We start from the raw sequence: 24,533 nt of genomic DNA, 5'->3' as shown, positions 1-24,533 counted from the left end.
AAGAACGACTGGGCCCTGTATCTTTCCCAGACTGCCAAAAAATTCAGACAGTTAAATTGGTTAATAACAATCATTTGCTTAAGTGCTTAGGGACAATTCGGTAGTGTGTGTATATATATTGTTTATTATTATTATAAATGAAAATACAAAACCTCTTATTTTATAATCGCTTCACTTCTCCACTCCCAAAAAAACCTGGTCTGCAGCAATCTTTTCTCTTGTTCTGCAAAGACCTTTGTAAAGCAGCACAGCTGGGTTAAATAAACCTACGCTCAAAATGATGGCTCATCCATGAAGACTAAAAAAAATTCTCCTTCACGCTATGAAATAAGAGTACATTAGTCACAACCTTTTTTCCTGAAGATCATTTTTTGGTCCCAGCTTTTTATCCTTTTTCAGGTGTGTAAATAGCAGCCTCGTCAAGATAAGCATCTGATGAAAGCAGAGCACACTGATTAAACTAATACTTTAATTACATAGATGTTATACAAGGCACTGCTTGGTCACACTGGGAGCTCTAAGCGAAGGCGGGAGAACACATTTTCACTTTGCACTCCATACATGGAAAGTCTGTCGGTTTGAGAGAAAACGTAAGTTATTGCTACCATAAAAATATTTCACAAACTTTTTGGTGCACCTGAGTGTAGATTAGATGTGGGGAAAATTACATTTTTGAGTACTATCAGGCACATGCATCAATATTGCATTTTGCGATTCCTTAATTGCGAAAAATAAGGAATCGCAATTAAGGAATTGCAAAATGCAATGCATCAAGAAATCGCTAAATAAATTGCGATTTCTTAATATTCCTTAATTGCGACTCGCAAATTGCGAGTCGCAATTAAGGAATACCTCCCCATTCATTCCTATGGGCCTGTAGGCCCATAGGAATGAATGGGAAGACATTCTCATTTTGCGATTAGCAATTTGCGAATCGCAAATTGAGAATGCGATTTCAAGGGTGCAGGGGTGTCCAAAGGACACCCTGTTGCACCCCTGAAATCAATCTGTGCACATATGTTGTGCACACACATGCCCTAAGGGCATGTGTGTGCACAACATGAAACTTTGAAAAATGCACAAAAGTGCATTTTTCAAAGTTTTCACAAATTACCATGAGGTTCAACCTCATGGTAATTTGCTCCCCCTAATTGCGAATTCGTAATTTTTTAAAGTGTCATGAATTGCATTTAAGGAATCGCAAAATGCGATTCCTTAAATGCAATCGCAATTTGAGAATTCGCAAATATTTGCAAATTCTTAAATTGCGAGGGCCTTGACCCTTCATGCATTCCAAAAGAGGATTTTGCGATCGCAAACGGCCGATTTTTGCAATTCGCACCGTTTGCGATCGCAAAATCCTTTGATGCATGTGCCTGAAAATCCCTCTCCCAAGTCACAGGAACCGGAATGGCAGATATTTCCTACACAAAGGTGATCTGCTCACAAAGCGATTTGGCCTACGTTATAGGAATTTAATGGGAGAAAATTTGCCACTAGCTGAAAGTTTGTGGGCATTTCTAGGTAAGCCCGCTATCTAAGGTTGGTGAATACCTACTTCAAATATTTGCCACTTTCCAAGTTTGCAAACATTTGCAAATGTAAGTATAGCAAAGGCTGGACTACATGTGTTTTCTGGATCCAAATGGCAAGGAATCAACTCACAAAATCGGTTTGCATGGTGAATGGGTTCTACGAAAGAGATAAACATCATACGAACACACGCAATAACGTATATGTTCAATGTTAAATGTTTTAAGGCCGTTTGAAGAAACGGGGGGCAGACACAAATGTAAACAATGTAACCCTACTAGCCCGCCAGTATAACTGCCTATTCGTTATGTGTCACATGTTTTTATTTTTTTATATTCTTGTATTGTGAAAATACCAATAAAAATATTGAGAAAAAAAAAGAAGTGCACATGTACTTTGCGGTTTCCTTGCAGCATGTGAAAATATATACCAGTTTCGTGTCTGGAAATGGTTATGCATGTGAGTAATCGTGGGAATCTGTGGGTAACAAAGGGTTCCATGAAAACTTCTGAACACTGTTAAATCCTAAAAGTCGAAATTTTCCCCGAATAAATATAAGTGCAGCATAACGAGAGCAACATCAGGATTTGAGGGTAAGGCTAGTATTTTTCTGATGTGCCATTTGATGCTCTTAACAGCAGAATCAGAGGTGGGAATTGCAGGTAAGATGGTGAAGGTGACTAATGCTGCTCTTGATGGTCGTGTAGGTTGGGTGTCTACGCTTTGGAGCCACTGGCAATGGGGCTCACACCAATTTGAAAAATGTCCCTGCTGTTTTTCAATATTGATAGAAAGATACTCCTGGATAGACAGACAAATCCTGGCCTTTTGCTCCACTCATTTGCATGAACAGGAAACATATATGTGGCTGACTGTCATATCCTTAGGATCAGGCAAATCCCTCCTGCTTATTTTGAGCACCAGGTAGCCTATGTCCATGCATTGAACGAGGGATTTTCCTCTTGACGAGGGTCAATGCAGAGTGGCTTCAATGTGGTTGAGCAACCACAGTGGTGGTATGGAACCAGAATATAATTCTCAGAATATTGTGTGATGTAAATATTGCGTCCTAAATATCATTGACAAAAATATTGCGAAGTGTTGTTCATAACTAAAAATCTTTACCAAATGGGACATATTTTTGTAACTAATGTTTACGTCACAATATTGGTCGGACAGTATTTCTGCCTTAGGTCCTCTCAGGTTTTGCCTCCACAACCTCTTCTTTTTGGGTTGAAGTTAAATGTTCTTCTGGCCCTGGCTCTTTCTGCCTGCTAGTCTCTTTGGTCAGTCGGTGAACAGTGTGTCGTACTGGTCTTCATGGAGTTGCACACCCGACTCACAGGATTTAGGAGCTCAAGTAGGGCACTCACATGAACTTGAATCCACTAAATCGACTGCCACTATCTCAGAAGCACTTACATTGACATTACCAACATAAGAATGCCTCTGCTGAGAACATCAGTGCATCGAACAAGATACATTCAAAGGCAACCAGCAGTATGTACAAAGCTACTTAATTTATTAAGATTATTTTAAATCTAAAAATACAGTTATTATGAAGGTTAAATTAAGGGTCGTTTTTTAATTAAATTCAGTGCCAAGTATGAACAGGGTTATGGTTAGGTTAAGGGTACTTATTTTTACATTTCATTTCAATTAAATTGAGGTTCACCTTAACTTAAAAGAAAGTTTAATTGGTAAATAAAGAAAGTTTAATTGGTAAATTAATACTTTTTTTGTATTTAACTTAATGTTGCAGCTTGCATTAGGGTTGCGTTAGTTTACTGCTTTCACTCAATAAAATATAATATAATTTAATTGTATTTATTTACCTGTTATTCTATGGTTAGAGTTCACTTCAAGCAAGTAATTGCAATTAATGTAATAAATGAATTCTTATATAATTTATTTTAAATTGGGCTACGAGAAACATTGGGGTTAAGGCTATCTATTTATTTTTAGTTTTAATCCCTTCACTGCGCACGTCGGCCAACAGCCGTCGCAAGCACTACCTCGGTGGTGCTGCACACGTCCGTCGGCTGACGCAGCCCCGCCCACTCTTTCAAACCGCCGCACCGCAGCGGAATTTGTGCTACGGTTAAGCGGTAAATTTAATTTCGTCTAAAGGGCAGTGTTATGGTTAAATGCAGTGTTTGGGTTGATGTAAATGTAGGATCAATCTAGTGGCGTTTAAGTAGTGGTAAATCATGTGAAATACCTACCATGTCCAAATAGTGACGGTCAATGTTGTGGCTTTGCTTGTGTGGTAGCTGGAGGTAGGAGAGATCGAGGTCATATCATGACGCAGAGCGGAGATCCAGGTCATAGCATGAAGAAGAGCAGAGAACGAGGTCATAGCATGAAGCAGAGCAGAGACTGAGGTCATAGCATGAAGCAGAATGGAGATCAAGTTCATATCATGAAGCAGAGCGGAGATCGAGGTCATATCATGAAGCAGAGCAGAGAACGAGGTCATATCATGAAGCAGAGCGGAGATCGAGGTCATAGCATGAAGCAGAGCAGAGAACGAGGTCATATCATGAAGCAGAGCGGAGATCGAGGTTATATCATGAAGCAGAGCAGAGAACGAGGTCATAGTATGAAGGAGAGCATACGGAGGTAGCGGATACTATTCTCTCTAGGGTAATAAGGTCATTACTCTCTAGGGCAGTGATACTCAAAGTACGGCCCGGGGGCCGCTAGCGGTCCTCTTGACCTTTACATGCGGCCTCCTAGTGAACACCAGCACCAGCTGCTATTTAGTTGCTGAGCACTAATATTTAGAAAAAGTGCTAAATAAACAGGAAAGCATCTATTAATTTGCAGGTAAATGCTTGCCCGTTTATCTAACATGTTTTTAGACCTTCTTACAGAATCCTTGAACCACTCAGACCCCCTACCGCCACCCTGCTGGTATCAGTGTGGCCCTCTGTCAAACTACAGACCATACTCTGTAGCCCCTGGAACAGTGTTTGTGAGTACCCATGCTCTACGGTAACAATGTCACTACACTCAATCGATCTACTATGGCTGACAAGCGACGCACTAACGATATACAGGAGCATGGCAAAATGTCAAGAGACTGTTGCCTAAATATTAGTTTTTATATTATTATCAAACATACAGATTATTGATTATATCATCATAGGTCAAGAATAGACACTCAAAGAATTAATAAATCATAGCAGCATCACAAATCCAGCAGCATCTAATCAATCCCATTTTCAATTTCTTCATTTACCTTGTAGGAAAATTGGTGGTCCTCGAGTGGCTATTTGGTGATTCCCAAATTCTGGTGAACATTTGGGAAACGAAAGCTCAGAACCAGGCACGGTTGCATGCACCATGTCAAGGAGCTTGTCTGTCTGAGCCAACATGAGTGATGCATCACGAGTCTCACGATAGTCCATAGGGGAATTTACTGCTAAATCGAAAATTACATTCTTCCTCTCAGTTGAGGGAAGAAAAATATATGAGTAAAATAAACTAACAATAGCAACGAGCACTCATAGATGACGCCCGATGCCAGAGATGGACTAAGATGAGTTTCTGAGGACACAAATAATGTGAGGTTTTTTTTGTCGTCCGTGGAAAATGATATTTTGCCATTGGAGCTCTCCTTAAACACAAAAACCTGTTTTCAGGCCTTTTGATTTTATTTTGCAGCACCACTAGGGGCTGCTACCTTACTTGTGTTACGGATGCACCAGCCCAGGCAGAAGATGGGTGGCACTCAAAGGATGTGTGCTTAGGGATGCCCCTGTGTGCTACTGGAAAAGCTGCATGACTTGTACGTATTTCGGTCAATATAAAGATAAACGAATACCATTCATTAAGTGTGGGCAAAAATGAGGAGCTCGTGTTACAGTAAACCATCCTGATTTTAATGCCTTCTAGCTTCGAATGAAGACTTGTGTTTGGAAAAATGCACAATGAAACAGGAAAAGTATTTTTTTAGAGTCCATTTTGCTAATTAATATGTCAACGCTCATAACGACGAGCTCATCAGCTTTTCCCCAGCACTGCATCATCGTAAAGAGCTGCGTCGGCAGAAACCTGGGCAGACAGTCGATACATATTAAAAGAGAGCCGAGCTGTAAATCAAAGGGAAAAATGAACGGAGGAGAAGGAGAGGGAATGAGAGGGAGGGATGGAAGAAAGAGGGAGGGATAGAAGAAAGAGTATGAAAGAAAGAGAGGCGAGAAACAACAAATATAGCGATGATAGAGATGGAAAAAGGGAAGGGAGATACTGGTCACTGCAGCCTGCTGCAATCAATACAGCACCCCTTAATGTCCCTGATGACGCATACTCGATGTGTGAGTAGTGCCACTGCAGCAGCGCGCACTCCTCTTGCCTGTGTCTACACCAGACTAATGGATGGAAATAATAATTTCACTTATTAAGTAAGGACAGAAATTGCTATTCACTGCACAGACTTCTCCGGAATCCCCTGATAAATCGACCTGCAAAAACAGTCGCCCAGGCAATGCATTTGTGCTGCAGAAGTAGCCTCAGACGTGGACATTTAAATTATGAAATGTGCACCTTGGGTCCATGAAACAGAGAAACATTACACACGCCCATAAACAGTTTACAATAAAAAAGTATAAGAAACATCTCTTTTTACTGGATGAGACAAAATCGAATTCGAATGTGAGGATAGATTAGGACATGTGAAATCAAATTCTGGCATCCCAGGGTAGCCTAATGCGTCCAAATCTGTGAGAAACCCACAAGATAACTCTACCCACCTATCTCAATCCTTCCAAAATGGTTAAGCCAACCCTGTTTCAATCCTTGAGAAACACACACATTCGTTTCGCCTGCTGGGAAACAGCCTAGCAAGCCTGTTTTGGCTCACAGTGAAACTAGGACAACCACATAGGGCTGCAACTGGATACCAAGCACACTGCAAGTACATACTTCTCACTCTGCGATCTTGAGACAGAAACACACCAGGTGACTGAACCCTGTTGTATTGTGTGGGCTAAGCTCCTGATGGGTGTATTATCAAGGCTGGCATGTGTACTCTCAGCAGAAGCAGTCCAGATGCAATCTACTTTCTGCTTCCAGTGTTTGTTTATAGTGGTAGAGGTATCCAGGAGAAAGAATGTGGCAAATGCTCCTTTAACAGAGATTGGCTAGCACATCAACTGGATACACACATATGCAGACTTGTGTTGATGAGCCGACAATTATCTTCACCCCTCGACATATAGTGATTTAGAGACACTTTCGAGTAGTCTGAGGAGGTTGATAAAGACCCTCCTATAGCTAAGACATAAAAGGGTCTCTGTCTCTCGGTTTCCAAACTACCACAACAGAAGCTTAGTGCTAAGACAAGTTAAAAAAAAAAAGAACGAACAACGCTAACCCACTGCCAATGACATGCTCCATCATTGTCTTTTTTTCATATAACTGTGACTGTAATTTTTCCTGTTCAGGGTGGGTTCTGCCATCAATTTACTAAGTTATGGTTGCAACCTCGAATTTCAGTTATTCACAAAAAAATATTCTGTAGAGCTGCTATGTTCTTTCAATTAACTTTCAATTACTATTGGTCATTTCATAACACATATTCCGCAAGGTGAGGCCTATTCTCTAGATGACTAATATAGTAACCACCTGACACTATTTGTTAGTGAGTCGTCAAAATTAACGTAAGGGGCATTTCTGTTTTTATGTACATTTGTTCATGTTTTCGAATTTTGTGTCTATGAAACCTTTAATTTTTTGCGTTATTTCTCGTCTTGGAAATTTGGCATTATTGTTGAAGCCCTCGATACACCCAAAAACGACATATTTTTGGCCCCAGGAAAAGGTTTGCGATTTTCTCTGCCCTAAAGGCTATGAGGTGTAACAATATTGGCACACAGAAGCCAACCTCTGGGTCTAGAACAGCAATCCAATCCATTCCAGTGGCGAGTTTCTCTTTCTGGTTCCACCGTGTTCAGAATTCATGTTAGGTGTGGGCGCTAGAAATGAAACTCAAAATGAATGCCTCAAGTGGGCCTGTGACATCATCCATCCATAGAACCATGTGCCCTGTCGAAACCCTGTCTCTAGCAGTCAGTTTACTGGTTGATTGTTTCCGTACAGTGAACCGCCTGAAACCAAGCAGTGGGGCATGCACAGATAGCATGATGCAAATTAAGGGTGGGCTAATCTTTTTACTGCAATCATGTAGTCGTTGGGTAGACTGGCCTATGGGAAAGCTGGGCACAGTCTGGGCACATCTGGGCTCCAGATGTGTATACTTTAGGTTTTATCAAGGGTTTAATTGATTATGCCAAATTATGGTGCCAAGACTTATCTCTGATGACGAGAGATACTACTAACCGTATTGAGGGAGGAGATAGCTGGCTTGGATAACAAAATATACATATGTGTTCATCAACAGAAAATGGCAAATAGGATTACCATGCATCAGCCCCAGTGACACGTTTTATGGGTCAATAAAACATTCTGGTCAACAAATCTGAGGGACACCACCTGACATGAAGGCAGACATTTTATGGGAAGGCAGTCAAGGCCCAAGAAATGCTCACAAGAAGACGGGAGGCTAAGTCTAACAAAGGCTATGTTCAGGCTACAAGATCTCGAGGTGGGTGGGGAGTTAAATTTATTAAGACAAGCACCTGGCACGATTCTTTTGTGATTTTTTTAAGGGACTTAACATCATCATAATGATGGCCCAAGGAGAGGGATTCGGGGGGCTCCTACAGATAAGGATCTGGCCATTATGTTGTTCAGGATTAAAAGTCTAGTAAGGCACATACCCCAATAGGTGAACTGTGAAATCTACAGACCCATCCATACAAGCCTGGCTCCATTATTGACTATGTCGAGGGGCTCATGGGAATGTCTTTTTTATCAAGTTGTTCCAGGTATATCTGGCTCCTAATTTAAAATTCACATTCACCTGGACAGTCATCGAGGAACTACTGTTTATTCCCCAAATTCACCTAGAGACACTGGCTATCAAACAGGAAGCTTCTCTTAATGCATATTCTCTTGATTGGTTTTCAGTCTGAGTTATCATAATGGTAAACGTCCCTCTTATTCTCTGTGCTCACCATCACCTTCCTACACTTCAGCTAGTTCTCTGTGCTGTCCACGGCGCCATCCATGATGGGGCTTCTACTTGTTGGTTTCCCCCAGATACTCTCAAGTCTCTACTTATGTCTTCTTTTTTGGGGCTACACAACGACACCAGGCTTTTATTCTGTCTGAGTTTTGTGTGAGGTCCCTCTGCGTCTCAAGTGCTGTCCTGCCTAGAGAAAGTGTGGCTTCTAGCTGTGGGTACCAGTACCTTCAAGAGTGACTGCGTTCACTGGAAGTATGGTGATGCTATATAGCCCTGATTATGAATGGTGGAATTTTACCTGGAGCAATAACACTGGGTGGAATTTTGTCACCTGCAATTCTGAGTGTCTCTGGACCCAGAATTAGTTCGTAGGAAAACTTTGGACCCAACAATGTGGGGTCAAGTGGGTTGAGGCCCTGTATTTGCAGGAGTATAGGGTTTACAGGCAAGAGCACAGACCTGCCCCAGCCGACCCCTGCAGCATCGCAGCAGGAGCAAACGATGTTCCCAGGGCAAGCTCAAACCTGCACTAATCCCCACCCCCTGTCTCATCCGCCTCATGCCCCCAATGTGATAGTTTTCACCTGGTCAGAGCAAGCAGTAAATGTCAGATGTTTTCTCCCAAAATCAGTTAAAATCACACAGAAAAGGACACTGTATCTAAAGATTGGTGTGGTTTATTCACCATTCTTGGGCAGAAAACATATAATTGGCAACATTTGGTGTGGGGACACCATCCGGAATAGAGGATTCTGATCCCTTGATATCCCGGCACCAAAAACCAACAGCCCTGTCATCAGGGATGTGACGGTTATCCGGTCCGACATATTACAAGTTCCACAGAATATAATAGAATTGCAATACGGCGGACGGGATAGCTGTCACGTTTGTGACTGAGTAACCCTGTCCGCCAAACTTGTAATCTGGCCCTAAGTTTCTTTCACCAAAGGCTAGAGCCCTAATGTAAACTAAGATGTATAGGGAGCTCGAGCTCTGCTTTGTTCTCTATCGGTGCACCTATTTCGGGTCGGTTTCTGCTATTCAAGGATGGTGCCCAATTTTTTGATAGGTATTAAACAATTTGCTTGATCAAAGAAGACTGGGGAAGGATGAAAAGCTTTGGATTTACGAAGCAGAATAAGCATTTCTGTTTCTGTCTGATGAAGCGCATGCCATCCTTAATCGGTTCAGTTATTGTCGGGAACGAGACAGTTCTGCTCCCATTGGTTCCATGGTTAGCTGACCATCAAAAGAGGATGCTGAATTTGGCCTCGCGTAGTCTGCGGACCAACTCTTCTTTTTCGACACACTTGCGGGAGAAATAATATCCCACACCTTGGATTTAAGATATTTGATATTGGACATAAGATTGTGTATTTTAATATTGGCAACCCATACTCGGATGTAATGTTAATCGATCTCAAAAGACTTAATGCATTACCCCGATGAAGTCTGCTGTGACTGAAACAGTTGTAGACAAAACACGTGTTGGCATATGGGCATCAACAAAGATATTGGAATAAAAGACTTCTGAAACCGCGACCTCAGCCTACATTTCTGCGTGTTTGTAGAAAATTGCCTCAATGAAATGAAGTCATCCAGGGAAAAATAAGATCATCAGGTTGATTAGTATCTGCGACATTAAATATTACAAACACTTGGATTATTTTTAAATATTAACACTCCCACAGTTCGAAACATCTCAACAAAGGTGCTATATTGCACCCTCTGGGAATCACTATTTCCAGTATGGAATGTTTCTAGGCAGATATGTGAAAATATATTTTAAATATACCTTCATTAAGTATGTATACACAACGGAATACATTAGCTGCAAAAGAGTAGCATTGTGTGCATAATATTGCTACAGAGAGCTCTTAATGAAAATAATGCAGCGTGCCTTTGTATTACAGAGCTCTATAAAGAAAAATAACCTAAACTATCAGCATGCATCAAAGGCAGGGACATCAAAGGAAGGCTCAGATCATGCAAACTCCAGCCTTCGAATATTACACAAGCACCATTGTACCGAGAACAAAGATGAAACTTGAAATGGGTAACGGAGTGATCACGACTGGTTTCCAACTCTCCAGTTGCTCCTTGGGGGAACTACGCACGAGGGAGATAAGCTTTCCATCGACAGGTATTTGTTACACTCCAAAAGTGCGAGCATGGGGAGCAACTTTTATGCAACTACTGGGGCCCGGGGTTCTGTAGAAGAAGAGTGTGACGTCAGCAGGAGCACATTAATGTGTTCTCAAACAGCAAAAACAAGAGGTGGCCTGACATCCAAACAGTACGTGTAGCTCCCGCGCATTACTGACCTGTGTAGCAACACATGGTGCCCTAGAGATGAACTTGGAAGACCCTCCCTCCCATAGTGTCCATCTCTGCATGGCGTTTAATGACTTCCATGGCGCAGCGAGATGGCCCCAATCACCCCAATCAGGAAATGTGCAAGAATGCGCGGTGTTCAAAGCAAAATAACATGGCGCCCCTGGAGCATTCCCCATCCACTAATAAAAAGGCAGGTTTTTGAGTAGTTTGCATTACGTGGTGCCGCCTAAGGCCCCTGCTTTATTTCCTTCACCGTATGGAAGGATGGGCATTGTCTACAACCTTGAGAACACAAGTATATAGTACCAACCTCAAGAACCCCCAAAAGATGTAAATACAGACACAATCATATCCCTGAGACACGATGGGCAACCAATCCGAGTATGAAGCATTGTTGCTGTATTTCTGAAGATGTATTGCTAAGGGAAATACTGAGCCGTCTTTATTTGGAATCATTGCTGCTGCTATAACAATGTATTTTGGGAATGCCCTTTATGCGACAGTTATTGTTGTGATGACTGTATGTTATGCATACAAAAATAAATAATAAAAAATGTATTAATAAAAAAAAAAAGTATATAGTACCAACCTAGCCAGACCTTACGATTAAATGATCTACGTGATCCGAAATGTCCTTCCATGTGAGCACAAGGAAACATAGGTTTGCAGTACTTGTGTCACACTTTTCAAAAGCACCAACTTTGAATGGTCATTGACAGTTGGCTTTTACTTAGCACAATTATTTAAAAAGAACCCACCTCTCAAGTTCCATCAGGCCTGTCGCGTGTGTCCCGGATGCAGCTTAGAATGTTGTGGCATGCAGAATAAATAAATAAAATAAAAAATTGCTTATCCTTCTATCCATAGTGAATTGCGGTTTCCCAAAGGACTTGGAGATGGCCATAAGCGATGATGCGTCACCTGGTGGCACTAGATGAATTAACTATAAGTCATAACCAACCGAACGATGCCACAGTGAGGACATATTTCATAAGCAGCTTGTTGTCAAAAGCAGCAGGTCGCAAACAGAATATAGGTTGTCAAAAAACTCTCAGTTGCAGGGTTCAGGCATGCCATTAACTCCTACAGAGGAGTGTTTTTTCTGCAGAGCCCTGGTATTGACCACTCCTCAAAGAAACAATGCCTCCTAATAAGGTAATCAACTTACCTTCCCACATGAAGTCCACAATCCTGGAGTCTGGGATTGGTTGAAGCAGTGTAGGTAAGAGGGAGGTTTGGAACTCTAGGTGTCCGAGCGAGTGCCACCACTCATTACTTTACAGAACTGGTTATGTTCAGAATTGCGCATCTCTTGTTTGTGCCTGGACAATTTTATGGGTGTTTACACCTGTGAGGATCCTGGCGTCTTCTGAGGTAGTCATTGGGTTTCAGGGAGTCTTGTCTCTTATTATTCATGCCCTGGAAAGCAAACCTTTCAGGCTGATATCTGAGTTACACTGCACATTCTACTGTGTACAAGCGTGTTACTACAAATGGGAGAGTTTGACGAACCGCCAATGATAGGCTGATTCCCTGCAGCTTGGTGAACCTAACAGGTGATTTAGCATATATGAAGTTGACACCATAAATACTTCTGCTCCATAAATAGTCTCAGCAGACACACTACAACTGAAATACTTCTACGTAGGACTCTTGCGCAACCTAAGAGGCTGCAAAAGTGAACACAGCAACCATGCAGTTTCACCAAATTTAAAACGAAAGACCATTCAGTCCTGGAGGGGCGCTGGTCATGATTTGGACACAACGACCTGAAGCTAAGCATTTCACGCAACTGTTAGAACATAGCAGAAAGAACCATCAACCTCCGGCAGGTTCTACACAGCTACTTTCATATCTACAATGCACATCCAGGGGCCAAACTCTGAGCAATGCCTTTAAGCACCAGCTCTTTTATGGCATATCCCTAACTGCCAGATCAGGACACCTGTGTTCACATCTTAATGCAGGAGCTCGGTTATTCTGCCTTGGGCATAAATGCCTGCTGTCCGTGCACCTTTCGAGTTCAGAATGCCTACCCCAGGCACTCCACGTGCCAAGTGTCGTGGATGCGAGCACTTTATAGTTTTTTGGAATACTAGAATGTCATATTAGTGATCACCAGAGCAAAAGGCCAATATGCTAATTAGATATAGGTGCTATTTGAGTAGGTGAGTTTCCTCCATCCAGGGCCATATGGTCAGTGGTGGCTGGTAGGGAATGGGGGCGAGGGGTAGAAAAAAATGTCAAAAGACTAGCCTGTGAATGCTGCCGTCCCTCCTCCACCCACTTCTCTCGGAACGGAAGCACCCAGGCTCAGAGACTCTCTCAACCAATCATGATGCTGATGCAGTTCATAGAGGGGTGCAGGCCAAATCGAACCTACCCTAAATGCACAATTTTTCTTAAATTGGACAGTGTCAGAATGCTCATATCCAGATCATCCACCCTACTCCTCCAAAGAGTCTGGCTACCCATCTAGCCCAACAGCTCATGTGACATCACGCGCTCCACATGTGAGTCATATGCCTGTTCTGATGGATGAGAGCATGGCTGGTGGTGCTGGCCGTGACCAGGAGAGGACAGCTCCGCTCAAAGTCCACTACAAAAATATCCATCAAAGCCCACATTCTGTAACGGTTAGATGGATGGGCCTGAGGCACGGCTAATATAGGGCATCCTTAACCTCAAAGTTCAATGAATGTGAATCTCTGGGCCTGATATTGCCTGACTTCTTTAAATTCCTGCTGGAGGGCGTACAGGGAAATGGAGAGCGGTGGGTAGAAGGATCCACTCAAAGCAGTATCAAACTCTGACAGGGTTTACTTATGTGAGCAAGGCCTGTTGACCACTCTAAAGTTGCCTTCTTTGGCTAAAAGAGGGCTGCAGGAGTAAAAGTGCACCATTGGACTTTACATCAGTGAATGGCGAAGCCTATTACTTATAGATGCTGGCGCTTTGCCGAAAGATCTGGGAATGATAGGATGATTCGGAGTAATACTTTGAAGGGGGAGCATAACACGAGGGGCTCATACAGTAGGAATTACAGAGGAATACCACAATCCCATTCTCCAATTAAACCCGCACCATCCTTGCACACAACAGCTGTTCTACACAAGTAAACATACAATTAATTGGTCAGTTAATAAGCATTCCCAATTTTTGCATATGTGAGGCACAGGTATATAATGATTTGTCCAGGATCACTCATTCGTTCTGGAGGTAAAGCAGGAATTATTACTTTTGTCTCTTGTTTCCCCAATGGTTAACTAAACCACTAGAGTAAATTTCTTCCTCTATGCTACTGTGAATACATGTATTAGCATGCTGCAAACCACACTCATCCGACACATAAAGGCAAAGGACTGTGGCATAACGTATAGTACTGATAGATCCAGCATGATGGAAGAAAGATCACCAGACTATATTCTTTATTGATATGTTGTCTCATTTGAATTCACAGTCAGCAAACACATATACCACCAAGAAGAGTTATGGCATTACCATCCGCAGTCATGAGACCAGAGCGTGCACATTCAGCTAAGCGCACGCTGGCCCGCATTAAGTCCTAATTTATCATTGTAGAGCTTGGAGACCTCCCATGCATTAATTAGTTAGCCTCTCAGTCACCACAGGGGGGAGGAAACTAAATCCATAGCATGCACTTATTGACATTTTTACCAGGCGGGTGGGTAAATGGATCACGGGGCTGGGAAGCGAGAGGAGGTGAGGTAAGTTTCAAGAAATTCCTTACCTGACTTGTGTCCAGCCAAGGAGCTAATGTTACTTTCATCTTCCACTGCAATGGAGAAAGGAGACACACTGATCAGCAACTCCCTTGACTCCCCCGGCCTTTGAGTAAATGTCAAATCATTTCAGACACATGATATGTTGAACTTTGAATGGCAATGGGCTGGAGAAAGTCCATTTTTCCCAAAGCTCGTGGGATCCCTTGAGCAGCCTGGTGCTGATTGAAGTGTGTGAGAGGGGAGGGGAGCTGCAGGGAGAAACCATAGGGGAAGCCATTGGCTCGACCTTCGAGGTAAACAGAGGGGTGGCTAAAGGGAAGAAGTCAATACAGCTTAGTGGGTTCACAATGGTATTTAACTGCTCAATAAGGAGAAATCCTTCAAGGTTTCCAGCAAGAATGAAGACACACAAAGGCAATAACACACCAGTAATGTTAAAAAAACAGGTTGGTGATATTGCAATTTAGTGTGGTATGGAGGAGCCACCCTTGGTAGTGCCAAGAAGGCTCAGACACAGAATACATAGTCAGAAATGAAAAATCATCTAAAACGCCAATTAGCAGCAAAAAGTCATAAAGACAGGATCCTAAGGAAAACAAAAGTTTCTAAATCCTAATTGTCAGATTTACAAAAAACACGGACAGTATTTCTAGGGGAAAAGGAAAAGTCTCATCTAGTCAGATTAACAAGGAACACTGTCAGCATCCCTAGTAGGAAAAAAGAAGACTCATTCCCAAAATAAGAGTATTTGAATACACATTTTACACCTAAGTAATAAGCTAAACCTACAAATTCAGCATAGCATTACTAGTGGAAACGCATAGTGTATGCATGTATGTGTATGTGTATGGGTCTTGTAAAACGCACTGCTGCCCTGAGGCGTCGTGGTGCTGTAGACCGCTGGGGAACCCGTCCTGGCTATCCCTGTGAGATGGTCCCTACTGGGTATCTCCAAGGTGAAACCAGGTATCCCCGGCGAATGTGGGGGGCTGTTGTAGAGATGAGGGAAGCTAATGCCCAGAGTTGCAGAGTGTGATTCCCTGGTTAGAGTAGGCACTGAGGTGAGAATTATCAAGTCCGCTGACCCTGGTCCACGACCCTGCCGCGTCGGGAATTGAACCCTGGTCCCGGGCCGTTCTCTGCTTCCGGGTCTGCCGCCTCTAACCAGTGAGCCACACCACTCCACGAGTGGGCAAATCAGAATTGCGATTATCACAAAAATATTATAGTACTGTCCCATTTCTACGGCAGAGGAAACCTTCCATCAGCTTCCACAGCAACAACACACTCCAGTGATGAACAACATAATATGAAACCTTTTCAGACAAAGACTCATACATCAGTGTGCTAGCAAGCCTGCATTTGAACGTCAAGCGGAAGTGTCCTCCAGAATAATACTCTGGGAACACAAGGGGAAGTTTTATTCACAATACATGCTTTTAAAGGAAAAAATAAATAAAAATTCTCACTGTGTCCTGTCGTCCGCAAAAACTGTGAAGAGTGAAGACATGCTGTGGGACAGATTGAGAGGGGTAATGAGCAAGATGACAAAACACCAGAAACAGCCTCCACTTTAATAAAATGGTGTCTCTACGACAATGTGGCATAACTAAACTACAGTAATAAACACTTTTAAACCGTCAAATAAAATTGTTTCAAGTGCAGCATTACTAATTCATCTATCACGGCTACATTAATTCATTATGAACATCATAAGTGTTCAAAAATATTTTGTCACCCAAAATTGTGCATTTAGAAGAAAGCTTTAATAATAATATCAGTTAAGTTCGACTTCAGCAGCAGATTATCTAACTAGATCAGTTCACCTGTGAAGGGATATGTTATTGTGTGGCCAAATATGAGCTACTTGACTTAATACTCGGAGAGTACCAAAAAAATCTAGATTCATGAAAATATAACAAACAAATAATCAACCTCCCTTTTATTTATCCAGAGACGTGAATATTCCAAAAGCTGGAGCTCACAAAAACCAGGAAGGGATACATAATGGAATATAGACAGTACATATAAATACCAAAAATTACGCAATCATAATCCTCTGTAAAACTAGTGTGCAGACTCAGAACATTCCCTACAGACCCATCCCCACTTCGTAAGAACTAATAAAAATAAGATTGCACACTCTAGTGCTCACTAAGATGTTGAGGAAACCCCTCCTAAATAAGACACAATATCATCCACACATTCTGGAATTTCCCTTAATGTTCGACTACCTCATTACCAAGCCACGGCTGCGTTTCAACGTGTGGTGCTCCCACATAGCTGGCTTAATGGCATGCAGAAACAGGGCTTTGAAAATTGGATTTACTAATATTGCAATTAGGTGTCTTTGAAGCGGAATGGCCCAGGTTTTGATCATCCACGGCCTGTCACTACATGATGCTGAAAATTCTTACCAGGAGTTTCTTGTTTCAGATCCTGATATTAGTAAATATCCCCGGGACACTGGAATCTGGAGGCATTTTACCCACACCCTTCCACTCCCTTAATGTGTCTTAGTTCAGCTGGAGTTTCTGGAGATTCCCCAATTCCAAGTGCAGTCTTCCCCAGCTGTTAATTGAATCAAGCATTTATTTAGAACTTATGCTCACTAGTAAGAGTTTAGGAGGCTTCCTTTTTATTTAAAATAAATAAATAAATAAAGCCAAAACATGTTCTTAAATCATCCTAATGGCTAAAATAAGTTTTCACATTGTTCAGTCATTCTCTCCCTAGCTGCCAGTTAGATGATCCATTTTCATTGCATATCCATCGTTGTTGACTCTCACTATGTAGGATGGCGTCAGTACAGAGAATAGACAAATCTATATTAAGACTGCAATCCCAGGATAGCTAATAACAGATGTGAGTATATGGTAACTGATACAAGGTCTGGTTGGAGCAACTAATGACCCAAGGAACTAAAATGCATGGATACTCATTGCAAGCTTGCTGATCATCAATGACAAAGATGCATGCGTACAAAGCAGCTATCTCATTTCTTTGGAAAGTTAATAGACAATTACTTTCAGCAGTAGTCTGGTCTTAGATGAGAATGGCTGCAGTTTAAACACAATGGCATTATAAGTAGTAAATAATTGTGGTGCTAGGCACATGGAACATAAGCATGGACATCCATGGAGAGGATGAACCATAAAGACTGACTAGCAATACAAAGGTACTTTGGGTGAGGTGCATTGAGAGGTGCTGCAGGCACCACAAAGATTCTGACACTTCCCAGAAAACATTCCGATTTGTAGTTTGTATTTAAGTTTGCCATTGGGGGTCCCAGTTTAGTCCTCAGCTGGATATTGGTTTTGTCAAGGCAAGGATTTGGATTGGTCTTTTAAGCCCCTTTTGAGGTTGAACGACCTCGAAATTAATTGTAAGCGATTTATTACATTATCAATGACAACAGTGGTGGTGGTTCCAGGTAGTTTTACTCCCAAATCTGTCATCAAAACAGGGTATGAAACAAAAAAGGTTTTTGGTGGGCAACAAACTATAGGGGAAGCAGAACTAATTGTCATGCTTCCTTGAACTCGAATCAAATAAAATTAAGAGTTTGACACATTTAAAATCACCATAAAATTCAGGCATTTCAAGTTTGTTCAGGTATGGTAAGCCAAGAACTAACCACTAATGTGTTTCAAAAGCATAGATTGCATTTTGAAACACGTTGCTTTTGCTCTCAAGATTGAAATGTATTTAGCAATTCTAAGTGATCATTGGGCCAGTTTGCTCGGGGTTGCTTTGGCAGAGTGGCGAGACAAACAGAGCTCCTATAACTATTTCTACTTCCTTCTCTAGAAGTCTTCTTCCTTCCTACGGTGCTCTCCTCCCAGCTGAGGATTATTAGAAAACAACGTTTTCCTGTAATAGGAGGTTCCAGTCTAATGGGTTGGCGAAGCACTAGAGTACTGCCACCAGTTCTTGCTAGACCGTGTGGCACATTTCTGCTATTGCCATCCCATTCAGAAGTTGGGAAGGGATGTGGTAAGCAATCACATGTCCAAGACCCACCCCTTTGACCCACCCCTTTCGCATATGTATGTATATTTAATGTTAGAAAAACTAGTCCGTGTAGAAGCATACTAATCACGCAACTTCCAACAATGATGGGGCTTTAAGAAAGGCCTAATGATGGTGGCCACAGTCATTTCACCATCAACTTCAACAGGTAGTTTATACTTCTAGGACCCAAACAATTGAAAGCCCAAAAAATTCTTGTGGCTGGGGAGCAGATAAAGGAGGTACACAGCGCAGTGCTTTTTCAGACCACTAAACGGTCTATTTTAGATCCAAATTGATTGAAGCGGTAAGACAAGAGTATTAACCAGACCCCACAGGAACCGCGGTATTTACCATAATATTTTGTGGCATGAAATTAAATTTTTTAAGCTAAAATCAACACCACCCAACAGGCGATACATGAGCCAGCATAATCTCCTGCTTCCCTGCAGAAAGTCCTGTACCTATCTGGCTTTATGCTGTACAATAGTCCACCAGGCACAGCTTTGGCTTACCATGACCCTGGGCACTGGCTTCCTTGCCAATTAACTGCCTGACATCAGCCCCAGCGGAAGAACTAAGCTACACCAAGAATAGGCAAGGCCAGCATTGGCTTACACCAGCAGCACAAAGGAAAACTGTGGTGCCTTGGGGTGCCAGAAGAACTGAAGCAGGAATCTTTATGGTGAGCAGTTGCTGATTGTGCAGGGCAAGCTCATTCTCAGGAGAACTATGGACCCGTAACCATGCCCACCTCTTGACCCTTTTCGACACCTCTCTTCTCTCTTCTTACTGGAGACCGCTCACAGGGTCTGGTCAGAGGGCTCTTAGTACCACGGCTGGCTTTCGGAAGGTGCGACCGGTGCAGCCGCACCTGGCATGGGCTTTGGTGGGGGGAAATTGTGTTTAAAAATAACTATGGGTTTAAAAGCAGGTGAACTTCCTTGTGCAATCAGCAGTTTTCAGGAAACAATAACAAGGTCAAGAAAATTCCTGTGATTAATGTTCCTATTGGTGAGAGATCAGAATTTTGTCTACAGCCAGTTTTGACTCACCATAAAGTAGCACGGAGTATTAATGTGCTTTCTGCAAAGAACAGAATTGAGCGGGAGGGAAATATGAGTAGCGCTATACAAAATTAATTGCATGTCAGAGAGACGCAATAGAGAGATGAGGTGCACTGTTGGAGAGTCATTCATGGAGAAGTTGGTCATGGGAAAGTGCCTACAAAATACATGTGCAACATTAACGTGCAGATTTGAAAGCACCTAGAGACGCACTAAAAATGTGTAAATTGTGAGAAGTAGTCATTCTTACGTGTATGTTTGAAGCAGCCTTGCTTAAAATGTAGTTTGACAAGATGTGCGGAAACAAGCAAAAATGTTTAATTCTTGACTTTTCAATGATCATGTTTTTTATTAAATAAATGTTTCACATAAATTTGAAAAATGATTCTACCTACACAAAGAATGTTTTAAATAATGGTTTAGAATGTATCGTTTAGTGGAATTAAAGATCAATCACTCAAAAAATGCTGCACATAAACTGAACCTGACCTCTTAACATACTTTTTTATTTCCAAGGGATGATGTTGTGCTCATAATGTTCTCTAATTTTTGCAGATGTTTCGATTTCTATATAGCTCATTGTTAGCTGACATACAATTTGCTTTATTAGAAGGTTAGAGATGTAGTGTAATTTGTGCCAAGAGAGGTCAAAAGGCATAATGTGTAGTTTATAGGTACAACAAAGTTGCAGTCACTGCACCATTGTATTTGTGTGAGAAGAAGAGGAGTGATCCTGTTCCCAGGAGAGCCGTGAAATTTGATTGGAGGAGAGGAGGAGAAGATGCAACATAAAACACAACATCATTTTCAACTGTTTATAATAGTACATGTTCCTAGAGTAAGCTAACGCTTTCTACCCCACTCATTCTTTTTGCCATAACACTTTTTATCCAGACACCCTGCCCAGACCCTATTGCTGATTGCGGTTGCTAATGCAATTGCACATTTACTCTCCCTTGTCTTGCTACTCTACTGAGTTTCGTGAACCTGCCTTTATGGGGAGTTCTGCTTTAATCCATTATTGACTTTTTGAATATAAATTTGACGTTCATGCTTGATCTCACTCTCTTTCAAACATGAACTCTTTATGGGTTCTTTCTGACCCCTTTTCCGCCCCATTCTTATAATAAGGATTCTTCCCTTATTGAACACGGTTTATACGTTTTATTAAAACTTTGAATTAACCACTTTTTATCAATTTCTATAAATGATCGGTATTGAAACTAATATGAATAAAACGTATGCCTTTTAATAAAGATTATTTATAAACTTTAAAGAATAAAACCCTTTAAAAATGTAATTAACTCATTATTGACTGAACTTAAGGTGGAGATTGTAATTATTATTGATGTGGTTATTTTCTCCTGATCTTCTTAAATACAGCACCCACCAACTTAATGGTAGGATAACAGCGGAGATCAGCCTAGTGTGAGATGGTAAACCGAGGTTATTAAAACTGATTCCCCATCCAACAATGACAAGTGACCGAGGATTCTACTTTAGGTATGCTGGAAGACTCCTCTATTCTCAACAGGCCTCTCACACCAAATTCCTCCCAAGAAACTACATAGGATTGTCACAGAACTCAATCCACAACCCAGAGTACAGCAGCAAAAGATCCCCTACCCCCAAGCCCTATGTGATGCCATAGCAGACCACATTATTTTTAATTCAAATATCCTGGAGCATCACCCCAGGAGCATGATGCCTAAATCAGCCAACTGAGACCGAGATTAACATGACTACTGCCACAGGTGCGATTCAGGTGCTGGCCTTCCTAAAATGATCCTTTAACCTCCAACTATTGGAACTAGCCAAGGGAGGAGGCCAGCCAGCTGCCCATCAGAATTATGCCCTGATCAAGCCATCAAGGACATCCTGCTCGCAACAACTACCATGATCCTAACAAGAACTGTTGAAGTCTATTCCTTAAGGCATCTACCACCCACCCCTTGGACATCAAGATTTCCTGAATCGAAATACTCGCCAAGAAGAACAATGTCGATTCAGGAGGCAGAGCCAGCTATGAACCAATTTCCAATTGCTCTTTCTTAGGAAAAATGAACTTAAATGTACCTTCACTCAATTCTTTGACTTCTTGGGAGAAAACTATCTTGTTTCAGGGTATTGGATGAATTTCTACCTCTGCAGATGGGCCAAATCGTCCCTGTTTTCCTACTGCAACTGGGACAAGAGTGGAAAGAATTAGAGTTGCTGCACTCTTACTGCTGGACTTAAAAGTTTGATCACTGGTCCCTAGTCTCCGGCCACTGGATGCTGAGTAACTGCCTGAAACTCAACGTATGCAAAACAGAGATTCTAACCTGCGGCAAATGGAAGAACTACCAGTGTTCAATCAACTGCTCCCAGGTACTTGGCCAACTGGTATCATCTTGCACTGAAGTAAAAACACCTGGAAATGCACTCCAGCCTACCCTTCAAACTCAGAGTAAACCTAGTCTCAAGAAGTGTTTTCTACAGTATATAAACCCTTTAACACATCTTCCCATATCTAGGTTTTCCACAGAGGCTTCAGGATACATTAACCTTGTCTTTTGTTGCCAGGACAAAGCAGAGTGATTCTGTCTGTGAGACCCCATCTTCTTACTGCAAAAACTTCAAAGAATTCAAAGAATTCAAAATGTAACTGTAGGACAACTTGATATTGCATCACACCAGCGTTCCAAACTCTTCACTGGCCATCCATGTCTAGATGCTCCTTCATCTTAGCACTCTGCACAGATACACAAATAAATGTAGCTACATGATTACAGAAAAACGATAAAAATTACCACTACTCATGACGCACAATAACAAAACACTTCCCATAAAAGCAGACATGCAGACAACTTACACCTGCGAAAAAGAAACATTGGTTTCAAGTGCTAGCAGTCTCTACATCAAATAATCAATCAATCAGGGTTGGTAAAGTGCAACTACTCACCCGTGAGGGTCTCAAGGCTCAGTTGAGTGCTGGGGTTATCCCAAGAGCCAGGTATTAGGTCCTTCCTGAACTGGGGCAGTGTGGGAGCTTGCTGGAGGTGGAGGTCTTTCCAGGCATTAGCTGTGATGCAGGAGAACGACTTACCTCCTGTTCTGGTCTTGTAGGTAAGTGGGACGGTGGCCAGAGAGAGAGATCGGCTGATCGGGGGTGTCTTTTGGGTGCTTGAAAGAAGAGGCGGCTGTTAAGGTATCTGGGTTCAGTGTTGCGAAGGGCCGTGTATTCATGGGTGAGGAGTTTTAAAGTTATTCTTCTTTAGACTGGGAGCCAGCGGAGATCACGGAGGGGTTGGGTGATGTGACTGCGATAGGGAATGTCGAGGGTCGGTCAGGTTGGTCCGGCGTTCTGGACGGTCTGGACTTTGCAAATGAGTTTCTTGTTGATTCCGGCTTCGAGAGCGTTGTTGTAGTCCAGTCCGCTGCAGATGAGAGTGTGCGTGACAGTTTTTCTGGATTTGGATGGGATCCATCTGAACATCTTTCGAAGCATGCGGAGGGTGTTGTAGTAGGTCGAGGATATGGCGCTTATCTGGCAGTTCATATTGAGCAGTGAGTTTAGTATGATGCCGAGGTGTTGTGCGTGGTCTGTCGGGGTTGGGGGATTTCTAAGAGCGGGGGGCCACCAGGTGTCTTCCCATGTTGAGGGGATGGAGCCAAGGAAGAGGACTTCTGTTTTCTCAGAGTTGAGTTTCAGGCAGCTGTTCTTCAACTAGGTGGCAACAGCTTTCATCCCTTCTTGGAAGTTTTGTTGGGTTCGCTGGTGAGGGAGAGGATCAGCTGGGTGTCGTCAGCGTAGGAGATGATGTTGAGCCTGTGGCTCATGACGATGGTTGCGAGGGGGGCCATGTAGACGTTGAAGAGAGTGGGGCTGAGGGAGGAGCCCTGGGGCACTCCACAGTTGATCTCTGTCAGTTCCGAGAGGTAGGGAGGGAGTCTAACCCACCGAGCTCTGCAGGTGAGGAAGGAGGAAATCTAGTCGAGGGCCTTGCCACAGAAGGCGGCTTCATGGAGTCTGGTGGCTAGGGAGCGTGGGAGATGGTGTTAAAGGCATCCGAGAGGATGAGGGCTGCCATTTTGCCCTGGTCGAGGAGGGTGTGGATGTCATCGGGGACGGTGAGTAGGGCAGTCTCTGTGCTGTGATTGCTGAGGAATTGGATTCAGAGATGTCCAGGACATTGTTTGCTCCAATGAAGTTTGCAAGCTGGGTATTGACAGCCTTTTCAATGACCTTGGCTGAAAAAGGAAGCAGGGAGATGGGCCTGAAGTTCTTGAGGTCCGTTGGGTCTGCGGAGGGTTTCTTCAGGAGGAGGTTGACTTTGGCATGTTTCCAGTCACTGGGGAAGCGGTCGATTGTCCGACGTAGTTCAGGTGTGATGGCAGAGGCGGCGCTGTTGAAGATGTTATGTGGGCAGGTGTCTGAGTGTGCCCTAGAGTGGATGCTTTTCATGGTCTTTAATGTGTCTTTTGTCATGAGTGGGGTCCATTTGAGCAGGGTATGTTGGGTGGGGTCACATGGAGAGGGAGCTGAAGCAGTGAGGTGGTCTTGGTCATCAAAGTTGACGTCTATCATCTTAATCTTAAGGTGGAAGAAGGTGCCGAATCTGTTGCAGAGGCCTTGGAAGGATGGGACGTCTGTTGTTTCACTGCAGAGTTTGGTGAATTCCTTGATGATGGAGAAGAGATCTTTGGTATTGTGAGCATTGGTGAGGATTCTGTCTTGGGTGGACTTCTACCTTGTGGATTTGA

At 42.6% G+C, this 24,533-nt stretch overlaps 1 protein-coding gene across 1 annotated transcript in view; it reads right to left on the bottom strand.

Moving 5' to 3' along the window:
* Positions 1–24,533, bottom strand: part of PARD3B (par-3 family cell polarity regulator beta) — a 2,182,026-nt gene that overhangs the window by 967,559 nt on the left and 1,189,934 nt on the right. Inside the window, exon 16 of the mRNA XM_078680290.1 lies at positions 14,715–14,759. Within this exon, the coding sequence (XP_078536416.1) occupies positions 14,715–14,759 (45 nt within the window). The remainder of the gene's footprint in view (positions 1–14,714; positions 14,760–24,533) is intronic.

The sequence above is a fragment of the Lissotriton helveticus genome, chromosome 3_1 (assembly GCF_964261635.1).
Source record: "Lissotriton helveticus chromosome 3_1, aLisHel1.1, whole genome shotgun sequence".
NCBI classification, from domain to species: domain Eukaryota; kingdom Metazoa; phylum Chordata; class Amphibia; order Caudata; family Salamandridae; genus Lissotriton; species Lissotriton helveticus.
The sequence above is the reverse complement of the archived record's forward strand: the minus strand, read 5'-3'. Positions and strand labels throughout refer to the sequence as shown.